This window comes from Typopeltis vanoorti, chromosome 4 (assembly GCF_054136105.1).
Source record: "Typopeltis vanoorti isolate ZY-2024b chromosome 4, IOZ_Tvanoo_1.0, whole genome shotgun sequence".
Lineage (NCBI taxonomy): Eukaryota > Metazoa > Arthropoda > Arachnida > Uropygi > Thelyphonidae > Typopeltis > Typopeltis vanoorti.
This window is the reverse complement of record NC_143552.1, coordinates 108,350,318-108,372,479: the sequence shown is the minus strand read 5'-3', so window position 1 is coordinate 108,372,479 and position 22,162 is coordinate 108,350,318. Positions and strand designations below refer to the sequence as shown.

The 22,162-nt window shown below is 36.5% G+C and overlaps 1 protein-coding gene across 5 annotated transcripts in view; it reads right to left on the bottom strand.

Moving 5' to 3' along the window:
* The window catches only part of LOC150107595 (solute carrier family 2, facilitated glucose transporter member 1-like), a 274,124-nt gene that overhangs the window by 10,211 nt on the left and 241,751 nt on the right, over nucleotides 1-22,162 (bottom strand). For all 5 annotated transcript variants that reach the window (XM_090391411.1, XM_090391410.1, XM_090391412.1 and 2 more), the window contains 2 exons: nucleotides 12,855-12,930; nucleotides 3,861-3,988 (listed from right to left, as the gene is read on the bottom strand). In XM_090391411.1, coding sequence (XP_090247537.1) covers nucleotides 3,861-3,988; nucleotides 12,855-12,930 — 204 coding nt within the window. The remainder of the gene's footprint in view (nucleotides 1-3,860; nucleotides 3,989-12,854; nucleotides 12,931-22,162) is intronic.

Here is a 22,162-nt window from a genome sequence, read left to right as displayed (position 1 = left end):
AGTTTCCCTGCCCAATTTCTTCAACTTGTTCAGAAAACAGTAGTAACTTCTTCAATCACTTATGTCCTTCCATGTTCAGATGCAGTCCATCTCTAGCATACAACTGTCTTTTTCCTTCAAACACACTCCAAACATCAACAAATTCCAGACCTCTTTTTTTGCACATTCTTGCAATCATATCATTCATTATCATCGTTCGTCTACTTAACTCGTAATTGTCAAAACGAGGCAGCACACACACTATCCTCCCATTGACACTTTTCCTCTTCACAATATCTAACAATGTTCTTAAATCTTTTCCTACCTGATTTATACCACCACTCAGGTCATTTGTACCCACCATAACTATCATCTTGTCTGCTATGTGCTCTCTCTTTATTGCTAAAGCCACTCTTTCTATTGTCCCACCAGCCAAGCACTCCTCATACCCTTAGTCATAGAATCACCATATATCTTACTACTGTTAACTTCATTCAAGTCCACACATGCATCACTCATGGACTCATTTTCTACGCTATTCAGCATGACTCTCCCAGTTTCATCACTCAATGCTCTATTACTTACCCCCCTACTCTCACAACATCTCGTTTCTTCTAGGCCACTTGTGGTTTTATTTTGTTGACTCCCAATCACTCCCATACTATTTATTACTGCATCATTCACCAAAGACTCACCCATACATAATCCTGTTCTAGTTACTTCAGCTAAAGTAATCTCTATAGTCCTAATTTCTCTGTTTAACACATTAAACTCAGTTTTAACTTCCAGTATCTCCTTACTGAGCACTTCCAATTCCTCATGCAGGATGAAGGTCATTTTTCATTTTCATGAACTCCCGCCGAAGTTCTTCCGCTACGGTCCCAATGTCAGCTTCCATTCCTAAACGCTCCAGCCTATCCCAACACTTCTCACATACGTCGACATTTTCATTCTTCTCATTTAGCCAGACTGACCACAGATCCTTCACATTCTTCGGCGCATACATGTAGCAGTTTCCGCAACGCATCCATTGCTAAAAATCTAATGCTGAGCCAGCCTTTTGTGTAGAAGTAGAAGTCCTGCGTGCCACTGACATACATTTCTTGTTGGAAAATACACAGTTACTTTACATTCAAATATTGCAACAGGCAAACAAGAGTACCTTTCAAATGTTAATTTTGTTGTAATTTTTGTAGTCAAAATAGTCAATTTTAGGTCATTGAAGATAAGTTTTTAATTTTTTTGAAGAAATCTTGACCCCCTGTTTGCTTTCTCCTCAAATCCTAGGGAATCATTAATAAATAAATAATAATAAATGATAATTTGTCACTGATGAGTTTTCTTCATGCCTGATAAATAAACACACTAATATTATTATTATTATTATTCAGGCCTCCATGGAGTCGAAAGACTCATCGTAGGAGGTCCTTCCTAAGAACATAAAGTCTGTCAAGACTCATCGAGGGGAGATCCCCCCTAAGAAACACAAAGTCTATCATACTACTCCTTAAACTCATTGACCATTCTCGCTCTCACCACTCCATCAGGCAATGCATTCCACAGTTCAACCACCCTCCATGCAAAGAAACCACTCCTCACCCTCTTGCTCACAGTTTCCTTTCGTAACTTCCAGGGATGGCCTCTTGTCATCACTCCTTCCCACTGTTCAACCAAGCGAAAGAACTCCCCAGTGTCAACCCTGTAACCACCTCTCAACAGTTTAAAAGTCTCAATCATATCATCTCTCCTTCTTCTATCCACCAAACTCTGCAGTCCACATTCCCTCAGCCGATCCTCGTAACTATCCTTGTACAGTCCTGAAACCATCTTTGTCATCCGTCTTTGTACCCTTTTGACATATTATATTCAACATTTGTGGTTAAATAGTGTAAAAATCAGCCAAAGTAAAAACAAAAGTTGAAATGTTTTTACATATTACTTAGTATAAATGTATACATATGCATATATTTCAGTATTAAATACTGCCAAGCAAAAAGCAAACTAAATCAGACACGTGAGCAAAGCATATACAATTTAAGTAATTTTGAAACCTCAAAGCATATAAACCATTACAAAGTTATAAGACCCATTTTTAATGCTAAGAGTGTGTTCTGACAACTTTTTAATAGGATTAACTTTTTTAAAATGTGAAACACCTCAATTATTTCAATGGTGTACTGATAACATAGAAACAGCAACTTTGTAAACACTTAAAGTTGAACAATGGTAATTTTATTTTAGTGCAGTTTATAATTACCAATAAACACAAACACCAAGTATTTTGTATATTTTTCTTCTTTTTATTATTATTATTACAACATGACCTCCAAGGAGTTATAAAACACACTGTAGGAGGTCCACTTTATACACATCACAAAGTCTACTGTACTACTCCTTAAACTTATTCACTATCTGCACTTTCACCATTCCTCAGTCAAGGTATTCTACATCTATCAGTCACCATATAAAAGAATTACTTCTCAGTCTCTTACCATTCTCATTAAATGTGCAATTTCTAGCAATGGCTTCTTATTCTTGTCCCTTCTCCTGATTTCTTCCCTTTGGAAAATCCTTGCAATGTCATCTTGTAAATGTCTTTCAACTGTTAAATATCTCAATGATACCATTCCTTTGTCTTATATCTACTAAACTACATGCCCTCAATCTATTATTATAGCAAACATTCCAGAGTACTGGTATCATTTTTGTTACCTGTCATTGTATATCCTCTCTAGAGTTTCTTCATTCCCTTCACATCCTGGTGATTGGATTTGTACACAGCAGTTTAGATGTGGACTGATCAGGCCCTTATACAATGGAGATATCATACCCTTATCTCTGCTGGTCAATGCTCTTCTCAGTTAACAATAATCCTGTGGGTTGTCTTCATCGTTTTTGATGTGTCCCTTGAAGTTCAAATTCTATCCAACATTTCACTTCCTCTAATAAATCAGGCCAAGAATACAGTATGCAGTCACCCACCTATGAATCCCTAAGTTCACACCTTATACTTAACTATGATGAACTGATAACCACTCATTTGCACATTTTTCCAGCTAATTCAAAACCTTCTGATGAACCATAATATTGGCACTTTTGATACTAAATTCTTCCCGGCTTTGTATCATCAATAAATAACTGAATATTTCTATGCAATCTAGGTTATAACAGTGTTAACATAAATGTTGAAAAGTAGTGATCCCAGTATTGAACCCTGTGGAGCTCCATTTGAAATCTTTCTTTTCCTAGACACTACTCCCATATACACAACATTTTGATATCTGTAACTGTAAATGTAATGTTTTGCCATACTATACTCCAGAAAGTGATTGACATTTGGGATCTCGGGATGACAGAGAGGTACACTGCAAAAGTTATGAAAGGGGAAGGGATGCACCTCAAGTAGAGATAAAATGGCTGTCAGACTACAAAGTCTTGTTCAGACTATCTGAATTTTTTTGTGCTAATTTGATCACTGTGTTACCAATTAGTCCAGATGGAAATGAATAAATTCTGGAAAGGGTCCAGAGCAAGTAATATCAGAACTCAATATTTGGTTATGATGAGAGACTGAGAATATGAGACTTTCTACAAATTGCAGAGTTTAGTGGACAGATAGAGTCAAGATGATATCGACAGGAACATTTAACTTGGTGAGTGGATTTTACCAGACTGTTACAGAAATGATTATTCATGAAGTGAAAGCAGAAAAAGTTTATGACAGATATGTTGCTGTATGAATGGTTCTTCCCACAGGGAGTCTGACTCCAAGGAGGTCTGCTGTTAATAATAAAATTTACTTACTTCTCTAAGCACATTTTTTATTTTACTTTCTTAAATGTAAAGGAATTACCATTACATCACCATTTTCTTCAACTTACAGTAAGAGGCAAGAAACCAAGGCTAACAGCAAAATTTGCACTCCAATTCACTGCTACTGCTATACTTGAAGCAATAGGTCGAGCACCTTGACCAAACAGTTCTGTCACTAGAAACCATGGAATGGAACCTGAAAGTGAGAAGAAATACTATTATTAACCATTTCAGTGTCTACTTTTTTAAAACTTATAAAAAGGATATAAAAAAAAGTACTTGGAAAAATTATCCCTTTTAACATTAACTCTTTTCAAGTTAACCCACCCCAACTTATTTATGTATACTAATATATCATCATCATCAAATTTTTCAAGTGTACTCTCAGGGTGGGGGGGGGGTACAGGATATTACATAATACTACATGAAAAAGTTAGATCATTACTAACTTCCTGTATCAATTTTCCTCCAAATTAATCCACTATCTATCAAGACTCCAATATTATTAGATCTTATTTTTCTATCTTCTAAGACACATCTTACTTTATCAATCCATCTAGGCCTTGGATCTTCCTCCTACCATTCTGGCAAAAAACACTTCTGCTAACCTTTCCTTTACCATTCTGTTTAAGTGACCATACCACCTGAGATTAGCTCAGCTAACACGTTTCTGAGACACATTTGAAGTAGATTAAATGACTGGAAGCTGTGAGATAAAATATAAACACTATTTTTTATTTAATTAAAGTGCACAACTAGTTTCGTCTTCTTAGAATACCTCATTGGGTGCATTACATGAAAAGAGAAATACAAAAAATTGCAAGAGAAAAGCTATAAATTAAATTGCCAATGTATTATTATTATTGACATCTCATAATGTTCTGGATACCACTGTATTGTTGGGCACGTACATGCAGTCATGGTCTAGTGAATGCCAAAGTTGGATAGCAGCACAGTAATAATCAGAAAGATTACAGCTGAGGTTAGTGTTAGGTTGTAATGGATTGAGGATGATTTCCTCAGATTCCACAATTCTTCTCTTGAGTTCTCTGATTTGTTCTAGGTGACTAGATAAGTGATAGAATTTTCATCATTAAGGTCAGCAGAATTAAGGATGTAATTAGACAGTACGCTGGCTCTGATTCTGCCATATACGATTCCTCTTACATGTTCTTTCAGATGTAATTCAATGGATTTTTCAGTCTGACCAAAATAGGGCATGCTGCAATTGCACCAAAGATGGTAAACACCAGGATATTTTAAGCTGTTATATTTCTTTTGTTTAGGTGTACTGAGTAAGGAACAGAGCTTGGGCAAAGGAGTGAAAGAAGTCTGGATTTTAAATTTCTTGAAAACTTTAGTTAACTTAGGAGAAAAGAAGAAAGAAGCTGATATATGGTAAAGATATATAGCCTTTTACATCATTCCTATCTTCAATTATGGCAAGGAGGTGGATTAAGTAGATTTCTGTCTATTTAGAATAATTATTTCTCTGAAAGGTTGTAAGAAGAAACTGTAGTTCTTTGTTGATATCCTCTTCTTCACAGAGGAGGAAGCGAGCAAGTTTATCTAATGTAGAGATAATGCCAAGTTTTTAAGATGGATAATGATGGGATTGTACATGAAGATATCTATTGGTGTGAGTAGGTTTTCTATAAATGGAGATGTTTAATATTTTAGATACACGAATTTGTTTGACATCCAGGAATGGAGAGAGCCATCAACTTCTAATTCCAATGTAAATTGTACGTTTGAACGTTGACTGTTGAGATGGTTTAGGAACTCCTTTAATGAATCAAGTCCATAACTCCATATTAAGAAAATGTCATCTATATCTCTTCCATAGTCTCTAGGTTTTAATGGGAATGAAGAGACAGCTTTTTTCCTCAAATGTTTCTATCTAAGTATAAATTTGCTAGTAGGGGGATAAAGGATTGCTCATGGTCAAGCCATAGTTCTGTTTGTAAATAGTATCTTTAAAAAGAAAATAACCAGAATTAAAGCAATTGATTGATAAAGCAATTCAAAATATATTGAAGTATGTATATATATATATATTTTTTTTTTTTTCAAAATTCATTTTTACTCGGTTGGAATATTATAAAAAAAGGTTTAATGACTATTACCGAGAGAAAAGATGACAAGATATATTTAAAAAAGATACTACTAGTTTACTAGTTTCGTTACATGAACATCCTCAGGTATATATATATCTTGTCATCTTTTCTCTCGGTAATAGTCATTAAACCTTTTTTACACACACACACACACACACACACACACACACACACACACACACACACACACACACACACACACACACACACACAGGTAACTCTCGTATAACGTGGTACTTATACAACGCGGTTTCGATATAACACGGTCTACAAATTATAGTATCCCTTGTTCAATGCGGTTTCGATATAACATGGCCTATAATTTCTAGTAACTCTTTATTTATTTATTTTTGCATATTTTTCACCGCGGGACTTAAAAATCAAATTTTATCTTCGTTAAATTTGTGTCTGCCCGTATCGCGCAAGTAGTTATAAGTATCGAATTTAGTTTTATTGTATCACTGAATAAGATACTGTACAGAGGCTTTTGCAGTCTGTGTCATTCTCAACAAATAGTGCAATTAGAGACAGATGGAATAAAAACGGTGCTAACTAATAAATCATATGTCCCCTCTCACAGAAACTATGCTGTATAGACTTAAGCAAAACCATATGTTACACCAAAACACAGTATCTAACTAAAAACTCTTGTCCAATTTTTCAATTATGAAATAAGTGTTTGTACCTCCAGCATATAAGAAATAGGATGTTACAAATCAAGGACTGTTTCATTGTGTAGAGGCAGTAGTCTCTCCTAATATTATTCCAAAAGTGCAAGTTCATCCAAAGACTTTTGAGAAAAGTAAAGTGGCCATGTGCCTTTATTACTCTGGTTTAGGATATTATGGAATGCAGCGTTATAGGTCTCATTCTGGAGAAATACTGAAAACAATTGAAGAAGATCATCTGAAAGCTATGTTTAAAGCCAATGTTATTTCTGATGATGATTTTAATGATCCAAAGAAACTGTGATTTCAGCGAGCTTCACGTACTGAAAAGAGTGTATCGGCTATTAAGCAAGTTTTTTTTTTCGTTGCGGTTATTACTCTCCAAAAATATAATTGATATGGTGGAAGCTATTAACAGTATTTACCTTTCCAAATTTGAGTTCTTGGTATAAAGCAAGTTATTCCATCATTTAACAGTAAAAATTTTTGTGAAGCCAGATCATATGCTTATATGTTGCCAACATTTGCTTCTGCACCCATGGAAAAGCTAACACAAAAGCTTTCAGAATTTCAGCAAATGAAGTAGATGAAATAAACAACATTTTTAAACTTTTGGAAGGCAAGAACAATTTTTACAATTTCACTCGTGGTAGGAAACCTGATGATGTAAGCTGCAACCGAATTATCACATCATGTCAGTGTCGTGAACCATTTTATAAAGCAGGAATGGAGTTTGTCATCGTTAGGATCAAGGGCAACAGCTTCATGCCTCACCAGATCAGGAAAATGATAGCATTTGTGATTGCCATTGCTAAGAATGTTGCAAATCTTAAATCATTAGAAAAAGCTTGGATTCCAGAAAGGGCAGATTGCTCTGCACATCATTTTACTTGGAAATTAAATGCATTCCTTTGCTTCATGCTCCACCTTAAGTGTTTGTTTTATTGCATTTGAAATTCTCGATGTCATTATGACAGATCACAAAGGCTAACTTAAAAAAAAAAGACTACCAAGATTTGAAACATGCCATATAATGAATGTGTGAGTTTGCCTGCCAAGAAGCCATAAAATTCAACCCTTGGTTGAATTTTATGGCTTCTTGGCAGGCAAACTCACACATTCATAATATCGAATTCCATAACAGATGTTATGGAATTCGATATTATGAAATCGAATATCTATAACAGAATTCGGTTTCATAATCGATAATATGAAATCAATTCCATAACATCTGTTATGGAATTCGATTGAAGAGAATTAGCATTTCAACTCAACACTTGTCGGTTGCTTTTGTCTTTGGGTCGTGGGATCTTTTGTTAATACCGCACCAATCATATGCGCGTCTTTATAACTGCTGTCTTGTGTAAAACAAAATTCAGCTTGTACGTATTGTAACAATTAAAAAAAAAACTTGAATAATGTATAAGCGTATAAAAGGATATCACCTGTAAATCATTGACATGCCAGAAAAATTCTCAGACGTGCCACCTCTAGCACGAGTACCATAGGTTCGCCATCTAGGGTTTACTGTATAAAGTGTTTATTGTTAAAAATTGTCTTTGTTTTCTTTGTTTGAGAATAAGTGTGTTATTCTCAAACTGAGCTGAGCAGTTTATTTTCTGGTGAGTTACATATGTAATGTTTTTTTTATGTAAAAGTTTATTTTTATTGTAATGGCCACTAAAACTGCAACGAAAGGGGAAAAAAACAACATTGAAGAGGAAATTCATTTCTCTCGAAGAAAAAATGAAAACCTTGGATCGGTTGAAAATTGGAGAAAAACCAGGAGTTGTTGCAAGGACTCTGAATTTAAATGAATCAACAATTCGAACAATAAAAAAAAAATGAACATAAAATCCGAGAAAGTGTTATTGCTGGGTCAACAGTAAGTGCAAAGTGGATTGCTCGTGTTCCCGATATTCTAATAGAAAAAATGGAGAAATCTCCAATGATTTGGATAGAAGATTGCACTCAAAAGAAAATTCCTTTGGATGGACACCTTATTAAGCAAAAAGCTCTCAAAGTTTATAAACATTTAAAAGAACTCAATCAAGATTCTTCAGAAGAAATCTCTCAGCATGGATTTTGTGCTAGTAAGGGTTGGTTCGAAAACTTTAAAAAGCGGTCTTCTTTGTATAATCTTAAAATCCAGGGAGAATCAGCAGATGCTGAAAGTGCCCGGAAATACCCAGCAGAACTTTTAAAAATCATTAAAGAAGGTGGTTACAGTGCAGACCAGGTTTTCAATGTGGATGAATCTGAGTCTATTGAATTGCATATGGAGGAGCACAGGAGGGACATCGCTTACAAGAGAACACGTGCCAGTGCTTTATCCAGCCATGTCCTTTTTTCGGCTGATTCTGATGATGAAAACCATGGTCATACAACCCTTTGTGATAGCTCTAACAACATTTTCCGTTGCTATGACGAATTGGATAGAAAAATTGTAAAATCTAGAGAAATCATCCTCAACCCTGTACATTTAAATAATAATCTAATATAACCTCCCAGACTGTCATTCTGCTGTGATCAAATACTGGTGCTACGAGATGCCATATGCATGCACTCACCCAACAATGTGACCAACAAAGGAATTACTTTGAATACGTTAACTACAACGTTTTCACGTTAAATATGTATAGTGACTTTCCTTCTCTTCAGTGGGAGCCAGGCCCAAGTGGAGATACCAGCCAGAAGCATTAGCAAGGTCATCTCTACCTATAGGAGTTGCCAAATGAAAAATAAATAGTATGCTAATCATAATCGAACAGACAGTATGCTTATCATCTTTCTCTAAATCCAGAGTAATTTATTAAAAAGGTGGCACACCATTTGGCAACTCCTATAGGTAGAGATGACCTTGCTAATGCTTCTGGCTGGTATCTCCACTTGGGCCTGGCTCCCACTGAAGAGACCTCAATAAAGGTCAAAACTAGTCTGGGTAGTGGCCCTTCCCTTAATGCATAACATTAGACATATCCGCAAGGAGATGTGTTTTGCATTATGGGAGATACTGAGATAGGAGTGATAGAATCTTGCTCCACCTTTGCAAGGAGTCACCCTGATGTTACACCACCTTACCCCAGTGCTGAAGATACTTTCAGGCGCAAACTTTGTTTGCTCACACTTGGATAAAGGATTAAACTAAATTTATTATATTCTAACCAAGTGAAAAATAAACTTTCAACTGCTTCTCATGCCATTGACACTAGACAAAGAGTGCACTGGAATCAAACAAAAATGCTGCACTACAATAGGTTTAAATTTGTCTATTTCTTTTATCATGTGAATTCCTACTTTGACCAGTAATTCCTAATTACTGGTCAAAGAATAATTCCCACAGTATCCTAATCATAATCGAACAGACAATATGCTTATCATTAAGTTTTGGGAATAATTGAAATTAATTTTTTATACCTTTTTCAATTACATAACTATACCTGAAATTATTTGAAATACCTAGAGTTATTTAAAAAATAGCTTTTTCATGTCAATTCCAACTATGAAAGGTTGGAAACCTGCAACACACTTAATGCCATGAATATACTGAAAGGTTACATAATCCTGAGGCTAAACATGGAAATTTATTTATATTTATAAAGCCAAAATCAAATAACTTAATGATGAATGGAAGAAAATATTTCTGTAGTAATTCTAAAATACTTGTTAGTGAATATTAGTAAAAATGGAAATCATATCCAAACTAATTTAGAATGTGCAGAGGAGATATAACAATACAGAGAATCTTTCTTTTTAAAATTTGAGGTTCTGATGAATTAAGGAAATTACTAGTCAAACCTGAAAAAAGGATTATGGATGGATGGATGTTGACTAGTGTAGAGGTGAGATTACTTAGAGAATCAAAATTACTGGTCAAAGAATAATAGTTGGTTATACAGGCACTTTAGAGAGACTATACAGTCTAGGCAGTCTTGAAAAATGGACGTTTCTTTTTTACTATTTGTCTGTCCCAAGACTAGATCTCATCTAGAAGTTTATTTAATATGTGACTGTGTAGGATCTCAAGATGGAGTAGTGCAAACAAATCTTGTAATAATAAGTTTCTTATTGTATTCTTTTTATGTCACTTATAGTATTCTTATTTTTTTTGATCTACTATAGCAATCTCCTGTCAGTCTTGGTTAAAATGATATCATTCTGTTTAAGAGCAAAAAACTGTTTTAATTTCATTCTTGAAGAGATTAGAGGTTTTGTCTTTTAGACTAAGTGAGGCTGTTTGACAAATTGAATTTTAGTGGCAGTGTGATAAGGAACATTCTGAAGGCCTTCAATGATATGATGGAATCTAGCAGTGATATAGACAAAAAACTATTACTGATGTGTAAGGATTTAGCAAAGGCATTTGGCAGGGTGCCACATGATAAGCTGATATTTAAGTTGCAGCACATGGGTTTGGATGTCAGGTTGGTCAACTGGATTCAGGATTGGCTGTCCGATAGGTATCAGAGGGTTGTGTATGGTGGGGCAGTTTCAAGGAGGCAGAGGGTTACAAGTGGGGTTCCACAGGGCACAGTACTAGGACCTATATTGTTTAACCTTTATATCAATGACATTGTCAGTGGATTGCAGGGGGATATTCAGTTGTTTGCGGATGATGTGAAGCCAGGAAGGGTTATTAGTAATAGTGCAGATGTGGTAGTCATGCAAGAGGTTTTAAATAAGCTAGACACTTGGGCAAATGAATGGGGATGTTGGTTTAATGCAGCAAAATGTGAGATCTTGAGGTTTGGGACACATCGATGGGACGCTGCATACTCTATTAGAGGAGATATACTGGAGGAAGTAGGAGAGACAAAAGATCTGGAGATTGATGATTGATAGAAACCTGAAATTAAGGGACATATTGCAAAGGTGGTGAAGGTAACACAAAGGATTGCTGCAATAATGAGAAGAACGCTGACCTGCAGAGATAAAAGAGTTATCATTCCATTGTATAAGACCCTGATCAGACCCACACTTAGACTATTGTTCTCAGATTTGATACCCAGGATTTGAAGGGGATAAATTAACTGTGAAAGGGTACAGAGGCGGATAACAAAGACAGTTTCAGGACTGTACAATGTTAGTTATGAGGATTGGCTGAGGGAATGTGGACTGCAGAGTTTGGTGGATAGAAGAAGGAGAGGTGATATGATTGAGACTTTTAAACTGTTGAGAGGTGGTTACAAGGTTGACACTGGGGAGTTCTTTTGCTTGGTTGAACAGCAGGAAGGAGTGATGAGAAGTGGCCATACCTGGAAGTTATGAACGGAAACTGTGAGCAAGAGGGTGAGGAGTGGTTTCTTTGCATGGACGGTTGTTGAACCGTGGAATGCATTGCCTGGGAGTGGTGAGAGCAAGAATGGTAATTGAGTTTAAGGAGTGGTATGATAGACTGTGTTTCCTAGGATGTTTCCTCCCGTGATGTCTTGGATCTTGGATCTTGAATCTTGGAGGCCTAAATAATAATAACAATAAGAAGAAGAAAGTCATCATGGCTCAGGGCCATGATATGAATGCATCTACTGTGCATTCATATCATGGAATGCATATAATTTCCACTGTTGTGAGGAGGTGCAGAGGAAAGTAATATATGGAATGTTGAGTAAGAGGCCAGATTAAGGAGAGATTATGGACTATAAAACCTAATAGAGGGAGAGGTGATATATGATAGGAACAATACTATTTACCAAAGGAGATTTATTAAGTAGTAAATGAAATCTTTTAGTAATCTTTAACATAGATGCACTCACAATCCTCTTAAGACTTCAATTATCAGCATTAAAATAATAATAATAATAATATATATATATATATATTGTATTCTTTACTCCTATTATAAATGCCATGTAACTATTTCAGAAACACAGTGGCACAATGAGTTACATAGAAAATTTTGAGAATTGAGAAAGGTAGAATCTAGCTTTTCTACCTTGGTTGGAACACGTGGCATGGATCAAATGAATACTTCAGGAACAAGTGTACGATAGTTATAACAGTTGACATACAGTTACTGTTGCAGGACTGCAAGAATTGCATAATATTTCTATGCATAGAAAATCAGCGCAGGATGATGTCTACAACAGAAATGACATATACAGCCTATTAAATATTATTTTAATTATTGGAAAGCACAGTTAAATCTGTTTATGAATGTTAGCAAGAAATATGATTTTTATGATTTTTTGCTTAGCTGATATCTGATACTATAATTTCTAAATATATATTACAACTTATCTGAATAACAGACTTCAAAATATTTTTGAATGTTACTAACCTGGTCCTGTTGCAAACATGACCACAAAGCCAATTACACAAACAATGCTAAGATAAGACAACCAATGCACTTCATTCTGCAAAACAACAGAATAGTAACTTAAGAACATTAATTTTAATCAAAATATAATTGATAAACACTATTCACATTACAACAGTTATATTCTTATATTGTAATTATCAGCATCAACTGAATATCTGCCTTCTAATTATTTCCTATATCAATTAGGTACAAATTAAACAATAGTAGTTTAATACATTAATACAAAATACATTATTATTATTATTATTATTATTATTATTATTATCAACATTTGACCTCCATGGAGTCAGCGACTCATCGTGGGAGGTACTCACTATTGCATACAGTGCTCATCCAACCGCATCTTAAACTGATTCAATGTGTCCACATCCACAACACACTCAGGCAATGCATTCCACTTACCAACCACCCTCCATGCAAAGAACCTGCTTCTCACTCCTTTGCTCAAACCCTCCTTATACAGTTTCCAGAATGATGGCTTCTTGTTCTACTTCCCTCTCCCATTCTATGAAAAAATCTCTTCCATGTCTACCTGACAACAACCCCTGACCAGCTTAGCTTATATGTCTCAATCATACCCCCCCCACTCCCCTCTTCCTCCTATTCACGAGGCTCTGCAACTTACATTCTCTCAATCTATCCTTGTACTCCACATTCCAAAGTCCACTGACTACCTTTGTGAACCTTCCTTTCCAACATATCCTCATCACAATGAAAACCTGTGCACAATAATCCATATGAGGTCTGATCAAGGCCTTATACAATGGAATCATAACCTCTCTATTTCTGCATTATCAGGATTCTCTCACCATTGCCATTATTCGATGTGATGTCTTCACAACTTGTGCAATGTGGCCCCTGAATTTCAGGTCCTTGTCCACCATCACTCGTAGATCTCTCATCTCCTCTACTTCTGTTAAAGTTTCCCCACTAACAGATCACACTCTGTTAGTAGGTAACCATCTGGATACTAAACGAATGAGGATGAGCGGTTAATTTGAGATAGCCTACCAAATTTATTCTATTGCAGGGGTGGCTGAGTTTCCTAGGTCCAAGAGCCATATAGGACGTTTTTGAAAAAAGATGTGAAAAAAAAAAAAAAGATGGAAAAAAAACCCAGCTGGAGCTCTGAATATTAGTTCAGAGCTCCAGCTGGTTTTCTGCATTCCTTAATTCATCCAACCTAAATGAATTTTTGATTCAGTTAAGGTAGATCTGCTGCTTTAGTATTGAAAACACAGCATATACCTATTACATCTTGACTTCGAGGTTTGTGGTCTGTAGGATATGACCTATAGTCATCTCCTCATCCTATTGTCAAATATCTCAGCAAAAAATGCAATCTTTTATTACCTTTCCAACTAATTATTCAGATTTTAGTCCTTTGGTTTACACCTGCAATCTACACTAATCATATAAGAGTGGCAATAGAAGTAGCATGTTTTAAAAGTGATAAGAAAAATGAAAGAGTAGTAATTGGGAATTAAAAGTATAAAAATATTTTTTTTAAAATTTTATTTATGACAATCTCAATCAATAACAGGTTATACACCTATAGCACATAATTATACAGTTGGGATAAAGAGAGGGTAATCTTGATCTAGAGACTTAAGTCAGTATCCTGCCAAGCCTTGAAGCCCTCAATAAGTAGGCATTGTCTAACAAAGGGTGATTAGTGCCTAAAATTAACAAACATCCACACCAATAGATTCAAACTTACAACCTGAGTTTAGAGACATTTCTAATCTACAGCCTATAGAACCTTACCCATAGTCACTCATTATTATTATTATTATTGCACGAGTACTTCTATAGAGTCCAAAGGCATCATCACAAGAGATCCAAGCTATCACACAATATATCTACTGTACCTCAACATGAACTCAGTGACTGAAAAGCACTCACAACTGACTGACAACCCATTTCTGCTCATTCACCACTCTCCAAGCAAAAAATCTAGTCCTCACACCCTTATTACACCACGCTCTTATTCAACTTCCAAGGATGACCTCATTTTCTCACCTCCCCCCACTTCTAGCTAAGTGCTGAAATATTTCCCTGCATCAATCCTATAAAACCCTTTAAGTAACTTAAATGTTTCTATTATATCCCTTCTTTTTTGGTTATCAACTAACTTTTGCAACACAAACCTTCAACCTATTGTAAAGAAAGCATGGATCCTTTACAATAGATGACTTATCATCTTGGAACACTTGTCTCTGGATTCTCTCTCTGCCATTTCCTCATTCCAAGAAACCCATGTGCCCAGACATGAGCACAGTAATCCAGATATGGCATATGATAATTTCCTCTATACTTGTTAATGTGTTCTTCAAGAAACAAGTAATCATTATAGAGCTACCTTTCCCACCTTAGCAGTTATGCCCTTTGAAGTTCAACTCTCTATCTACAACACCCACAAATCCCTAGCTTCATCAATTTCCTGGAGTACATTTCCATCAGTGTAGTACACAGCTTGTAAATTTTTTCATCCAAAATCCAATAGCTTTTCCACATTAACCTGGCACCCATTATCTTTTGCTCATAATGTCAGTCTATTTAAATCATCCTGCATTTGATTAAAGATTATGGTACACAATTTTGCATCATCAGTAAACAACTGAATATTTCTCTTCAAATCATTTCCTATAGCATTAATGTACCACTACTATTTAATTGGTAGTTAAATCTGAATCACAAAACCTTGGGACACATTAGTTACCTGCTTTTTTCTAGGATTCCACTCCTCCATATACTGTTCTATGGTATCTGTCTCCATCAGCCACCCTCATATCTACATCACCAGCTTAATATCCATTCCCATTTGTTCCAATCTGTGTACTAGATTTCCATGTGGTAGCCTTTTCAAACATCTTCACAAAATCCAGCATTATCATTGTAATCATCCAAATAGCAATTCTCTTTATCCAGCTCTACATCACCACCATATCTACATCACCAGCATAATATCCATTCCCATTTGTTTCAATCTGTGTACTAGATTTCCATGTGGTAGTCTTTTCAAACATCTTCACAAAATCCAGCATTATCATTGTATCATCCAAATAGCAATTCTCTTTATCCAGCTCAGTCATCTGTCTATTACAAAAAAATTAGTAAATTACTAAAACACTACCTGCCCTTTACAAAGATGCTGCTCCCATAGAGTATCATATTCTTATCCAGAATTCCATCTTTGACAAACTTCTCCCATACTTTACCATTACTACCAAAGATACTGATTGGTCTCTAATTTGCTACTGAAGTCTTTGAGCCTCCTTTATGCAACAGAACTATTTTACCTGCCTTCCATTCTCTTTGGATTGCAGCAGAGTTGAGACTTAAGCTAAACAGCATAGTCAGAAGCAATGCCAATTCTTCTGCACATTCTCATAATATGTGAGTTAATATCCCATCATAATATTTGTACAGAGATTTTGCAATGCAAATTAATGTGCCAAAGTGTAAGGATTTAAATTTTGGGAAGTAAAGATGGGATGCAGAGTACAGAATTGGTGGGAATATTTTAGATGAAATGGAGATGAAGGATTTGGGGGTGATAGTGGATAGGGACTTGAAGTTCCATGGACATTTTGCTAATATAGTGAGGACAACACACTGACTCTAGAAGTAAAGATGCTATGATTCTATTGTACAATGATTTGATGAGGCCACATATGAATTATTGTGCACAAATTTGGTCACCTGGTTTACGAAAGGATGATGAGTTGTTGGAGAGAGTTCAGAGACAATTGACGAAGTCAGTTTCTTGACTCTGGAATGTGAGGACAGACTGAGAGAATGCAAATTACAGAGCCTAATTGAGACCACATAAGTTGGTAAGGGGTAATTACCAGATTAATGTGGATGAGATTTTTCATTGAATATCTGGAGATAGAGGGAGAAGCCATCCCTGGAAGCTGATTATAAGGCAGGTGTGAGCAAGGTGGTGAGGAGTAAATTTTTTTTCATGAAGAGTGGGGGGTGATTGGAATGCACTGCATGAGAGTGTGGTGACTGCAGAGACAGTGAATGCATTTAAGTCAAGGAATGATGATCTGTGCATGTGAGAGTAGGATCTCCTGTGATGAGTCTCTTGACTCCATAGAGGTCTGTTGATAATAATAAATTGCAGAATTCCAATGTATTTAAAATTCATCAAACATTCTCACATAGTTCCTGTCACAGCAATATTATTATTATTATTATTATTATTATTCAGGCCTCCATGGAGTCAAAAGACTCATTGTGGGAAGTCCTTCCTAAGAAACACAAAGTCTATTAAGACTCATCGAGGGGAGATCCCCCCATGAGAAACACAAAGTCTATCATACCACTCCGTAAACTCATTAACCTTTCTCGCTCTCACCACTCCATCAGGCAATGCATTCCATGGTTCAACCACCCTCCATGCAAAGAAACCACTCCTCACCCTCTTGCAAACAGTTTCCTAAAACTTCCAGGGATGGCCTCTTGTCATCACTCCTTCCCTCTGTTCAACCAAGCGAAAGAACTCCCCAGTGTCAACTCTGTAACCACCTCTCAACAGTTTAAAAGTCTCAATCATATCACCTCTCCTTCTTCTAATCACCAAACTCTGCAGTAATCATTCCCTCAGCTGAACCTCATAACTAACATGGTACAGTTCTGAAATCATCTTTGTTATCTGCCTTTGTGCCATAGGCAGATAACAAAGTCTGAGAACTTAGACTATTGTTCTTTTAGACTAAAAATAGTCTGAAAACTTAGACTATTGTTCTTAGATTTGGTCCCCAAATCCTGAGAACCAAATCTGAGAACAATAGTCTCAAGTGTGGTCTGACCAGAGACTTATACAACAGAATGATAACCCTTTTATCTGTGAAGGTTAGTGTCCTACTCATTATTGCAGCAATCCTCTGTGTTACCTTCACCACCTTTGCAATATGTCCCATAAATTTCAGGTTTCTATCAATCATCAATCCCAGATCTCTTGTCTCCCCTACTTCCTCCAGTATAACTCGTCCCATAGAGTATGCAGCGTCCCATCGGTGTTTTCCAAACCTCAAGACCTTACATTTTGCTGCATTAAACCGACATCCCCATTCATTTGCCATCTATCTAGCTTATTCAAATCCTCTTGCAGGGCTGCCGCATCTGCACTATTACTAATAATCCTTCCCAGCTTTGCATCATCTGCAAACAACTGAATATCTCCACTGACAATGTCATTGATATAAAGGTTAAACAATATGGGTCCCAGTACTGAGCCCTGTGGGACCCCACTTATAACCCTCTGCTTCCTTGAAACTGCCCCACCACACACAACCCTCTGATACCTATCGGACAGTCCATCCTCAATCCAGTTGACCAATCTAACATCCACACCCATGTGCTGGATCTTAAATATCAGCTTATCGTGTGGCACCCTGTCAAATGGCTTCACTAAGTCTAAGAAAATGGCAGTATATGCCTTTCCCTCATCTAATGCTCTTGTAACTTTATTATAAAAGGCGAGCATATTGCTAAAACAAGAGCGCCCATTCACAAATCAATGTTGACTCTCATGGATAACACCACCCTCATCTTCCTAATGCTGTATACCGTCCCTCACTACTTTCTCCAAGATCTTAACAACTACTGATGACATGCAAACTGGCCTATAATTAGACACTTCCAGTCTGTTACCACCCTTATGCAATGGCACTATCTTACCTTCCTTCCATTCCATGGGCACCTTTCCCACAGCCAGACTTTCATTGAAAAGCCAGGACAAAGGCACTGTCAATTCTCTAGCACATTCTCATAAAACTCGTGGTGAAATACCATCCAGTCCCACAGCTTTTCTGACATCCAGAGCACTCAGTATTTTGAACACACTCTCCTCCTGTACCTCTAAACCTCAAACCTGCCCTATCCCTCTAGTATTAAAACTGACTCCTCCAGAATGAAATACTCCAATAAAGTATTCATTGAACAATTCCACTATGTCCTCTGCATCAGTCACTCTATTCCCATTTTTATCCCGCAATATCATTCTTCCACAGTCATTTCTTCTCCTACTGGCCACATAACTGAAGAATTGCCTAGGATTTTCTTGGGATAGGGTAAATCTCCTCTCACACTCCAGTTTTGCCTTCCTTACCATACTAGTCACTCTTCTGGCCTGTGTCTTATACTTTTCATGCATCTTCTCTTCACATGTCTCTTTACATCTCTTCTATAGCCTCTTTTTCGCATGCAATTCCTGCTTAATATTGTTTGTCATCCACTTTACTCCAAATTGTGTCCTCTTCTTCACTCGTGGTATACAACTTACCATTGTTCTAACAAATATTCTTTCACAATTTCCCACACACTAATGATATCTGGGCCTTCCAATTCCTCCTCCATGAAACTTCCCCAAGTTGACGTCTTAGACTATTATAATCACCTGCCTTATAATTCCACATACGTTCCTGTCTCTTTGATACTCCTGCATGTCTATTCATTTTTCCAAGTCAAAACCATATGGTCACTCTCTCCTACTGGTGGGAGAGATGTCATCTCAGTTATTATCAACCCTTCTGATGCTGTAACCAAATCCAAAACTCTTGAACCTCTTGTTCCCTCTATTACATGTTGCCTAAGACATCTGTCCCTCAAGAATTCTAGATATTCCATTCCCTTATTGCTACATGCATCTTCCTCTCCCCAATTTATACTACTGTAGTTAAAATCTCCCATGACAATCATTCTTCTTGCACTTGCCAAACTCAACTATCTAAACATCTCCTGGTCCCCACCCTCTGTGCTCCTGGGTCTGTAGCAACACCCCACTAAATATCCTGTCTTGCCCACCTCTACCTCACATCATATGCTTTCAAAATCATTAGTTTCACTGATTTCCAAAGCCTCCACTCTTAGAGGACATAGGTCGTCACTTATCATAAGCAGTACTCCACCACCACACTTTCCCTTCCTATCCTGCCGAAAAATGCTGTACCCAGCAACTTCTATTCCTGTTATTATATTCTCTTCTGTCAACCATGTCTCAGTGATCCCAATAAATTTTGGCCAGGCTGATGCTATCTGTGTCACCAATTCTTCTCCCTTATTCTGGATACTTCTGGCATTAGTAGAAAGCATATAAATGTTGTTTCTATACCCAGCATTATCCCCTCTAGACTCCACCGGGCTCATTGTTACCTGATGTCGTCCCCCTTTTCCCAAGTACCTATTCCCACAAGAAGCGACCCTGCTACCATCCTCCCTGGGACACAATGACTCGTTCAGAACAGCAATCTCTCCAGATGCCTATGTTCTTTCTCATTCAAATGTAAGCGGTCTCTCGCATACAATTCCTCTCTGTCCTCAAATGCACTCCAAGCATCCACATATTCCAGTCCTCTCTTGTTACACATTCTAGCTATTATGTCATTCAATATTACCGCTCTTCTGCTCAGCTCGTCATTATCATATCTTTCCTCTCTCTGTCTTCTTCTGTACAGCCTCAAGCAAAAATTTCATATCTCTCGCTGCCCGACTTACATTACCACTCAAGTCATTTGTTCTTACGATCACAATCATCTCATCCACCCTTTCACCTCTCTTAATTGCCATAGCCACTTTTTCTATCGTCCCTCCTGGCAAACACTCCTCACGCATCCTATCTTTGACCCCACGGATCACTGAGTCCCCATACATTATACCTCTTACCATTCCCTCTCTCCTATTGTTTCCATTCTCTCCTCTTCTTTCATTCCCATACATCTCTCTCTCTCTCATCCCCTCTCCTCTACTGCTCCTATTCTCTCTTCTAGCATTCCCATACCTCTCTCCTCCCCTCTTGCTTACTGTTTCCATTCTCTCCTCTTCTAGCATTCCCATACCTCTCTCTCATTCCCTCTCTCCTACTGTTTCCATTTTCTCCTCGTCTAGCACTTCCATACCTCTCTCTCTCTCTCATTCCGTCTCTCCTACTATTTCCATTCTTTCCTCTTCTAGCACTCCCATGCCTCTCTCTTTCTCATTCCGTCTCTCCTACTGTTTCCATTCTCTCCTCTTCTAGCACTCCCATGCCTCTCTCTCCCTCACTTAGATGATAGATCTTTGCAATGGTCACTCAGAACTCAACTATTTTATTTGCTTCTGTCATACTACCATCAGCACTAGTTAAAGTTATCTTTCAATCATCTTTCTTCCTTTTACTTGTCTTTAATTCTGTTAAAGAAATGTTGAGTATATTTGAAAGGGGAGAAGTCCAACCAACTCCTTGTAGTATTGTTGCTAAGTTCTTGGCTAAGTAATAGTCTGAATTATCAATACTGTCTATTATAATGATCCAGGCATGTGTGGTTCTTTTACGATAATAAAAATTTAAATTATTTGAAATTTCTTAAATAAATTTTGACAGAACAGCCACATGTTGATCCGCTAAATGTAATGAACCATGGGGGGGGGGGGGGTATTGAGTAAGCAGATAATCATTAAAAACCCGAATATTCAAAAAATTCTTAATAGTTAAAGCAAATTTTGATAAAGCCACTTCACTTTAATCGTTGAATATAATGGAACAGGGATAGCCTTCTCACCGACCCGAATCGCTAACAAAATTAAAATGATTTTAATTAAAGTTAAAATTTATTTGAACTAAAGTTTAAAAAATTCTTGCATTTTACAAGTTAGTAAATTCTTCATAACTTGTAAAAATTTTAATAATTTTTAAAAGCGGAACTATCTTTTAAGAAAATAAAAGAAACTCAAGATAGATGAGAAAATAAGAAAAGAATTCAGAAATAATTAGAACATTTAATATAAGTATTCAAAAAATAACATCTTTACAGAATAACAGAAAATAAATTAAATTACATAAATATACTTGAAATTTTTTTTTATTAAAATTTTAAGGTTTTTGATTTCATATTCACAAAATTAGAAATAATGGTCTTAATGTCTAATTCCGCACATATATCATTTTCAATAGTTTGGCTATTAACGCCAAACTAAAAGCCTTTTTTGTGACATACTTGTTCTTAAGTAGGATTTAATCAATTTCAACTTGGAAAAGGAACGTTCACAGCTTGCTACACTAACAGTTAAGGTTAATAGTATTCTTAAAGCAATTGAAAAGTTAGGGAAAGATAAATTATTGGACACAATAAAATTAAGAATATCGAATGGGTTTTGAATATTTAAATTATTCTTCCTAAAAATATCCCAGAAAGCACATCGTCATATAGTTCTATTGCATTTACGTCTTTATTGTCGCTGTCCTTCAAGAGAATCTCTAAATCATCACAGTATTT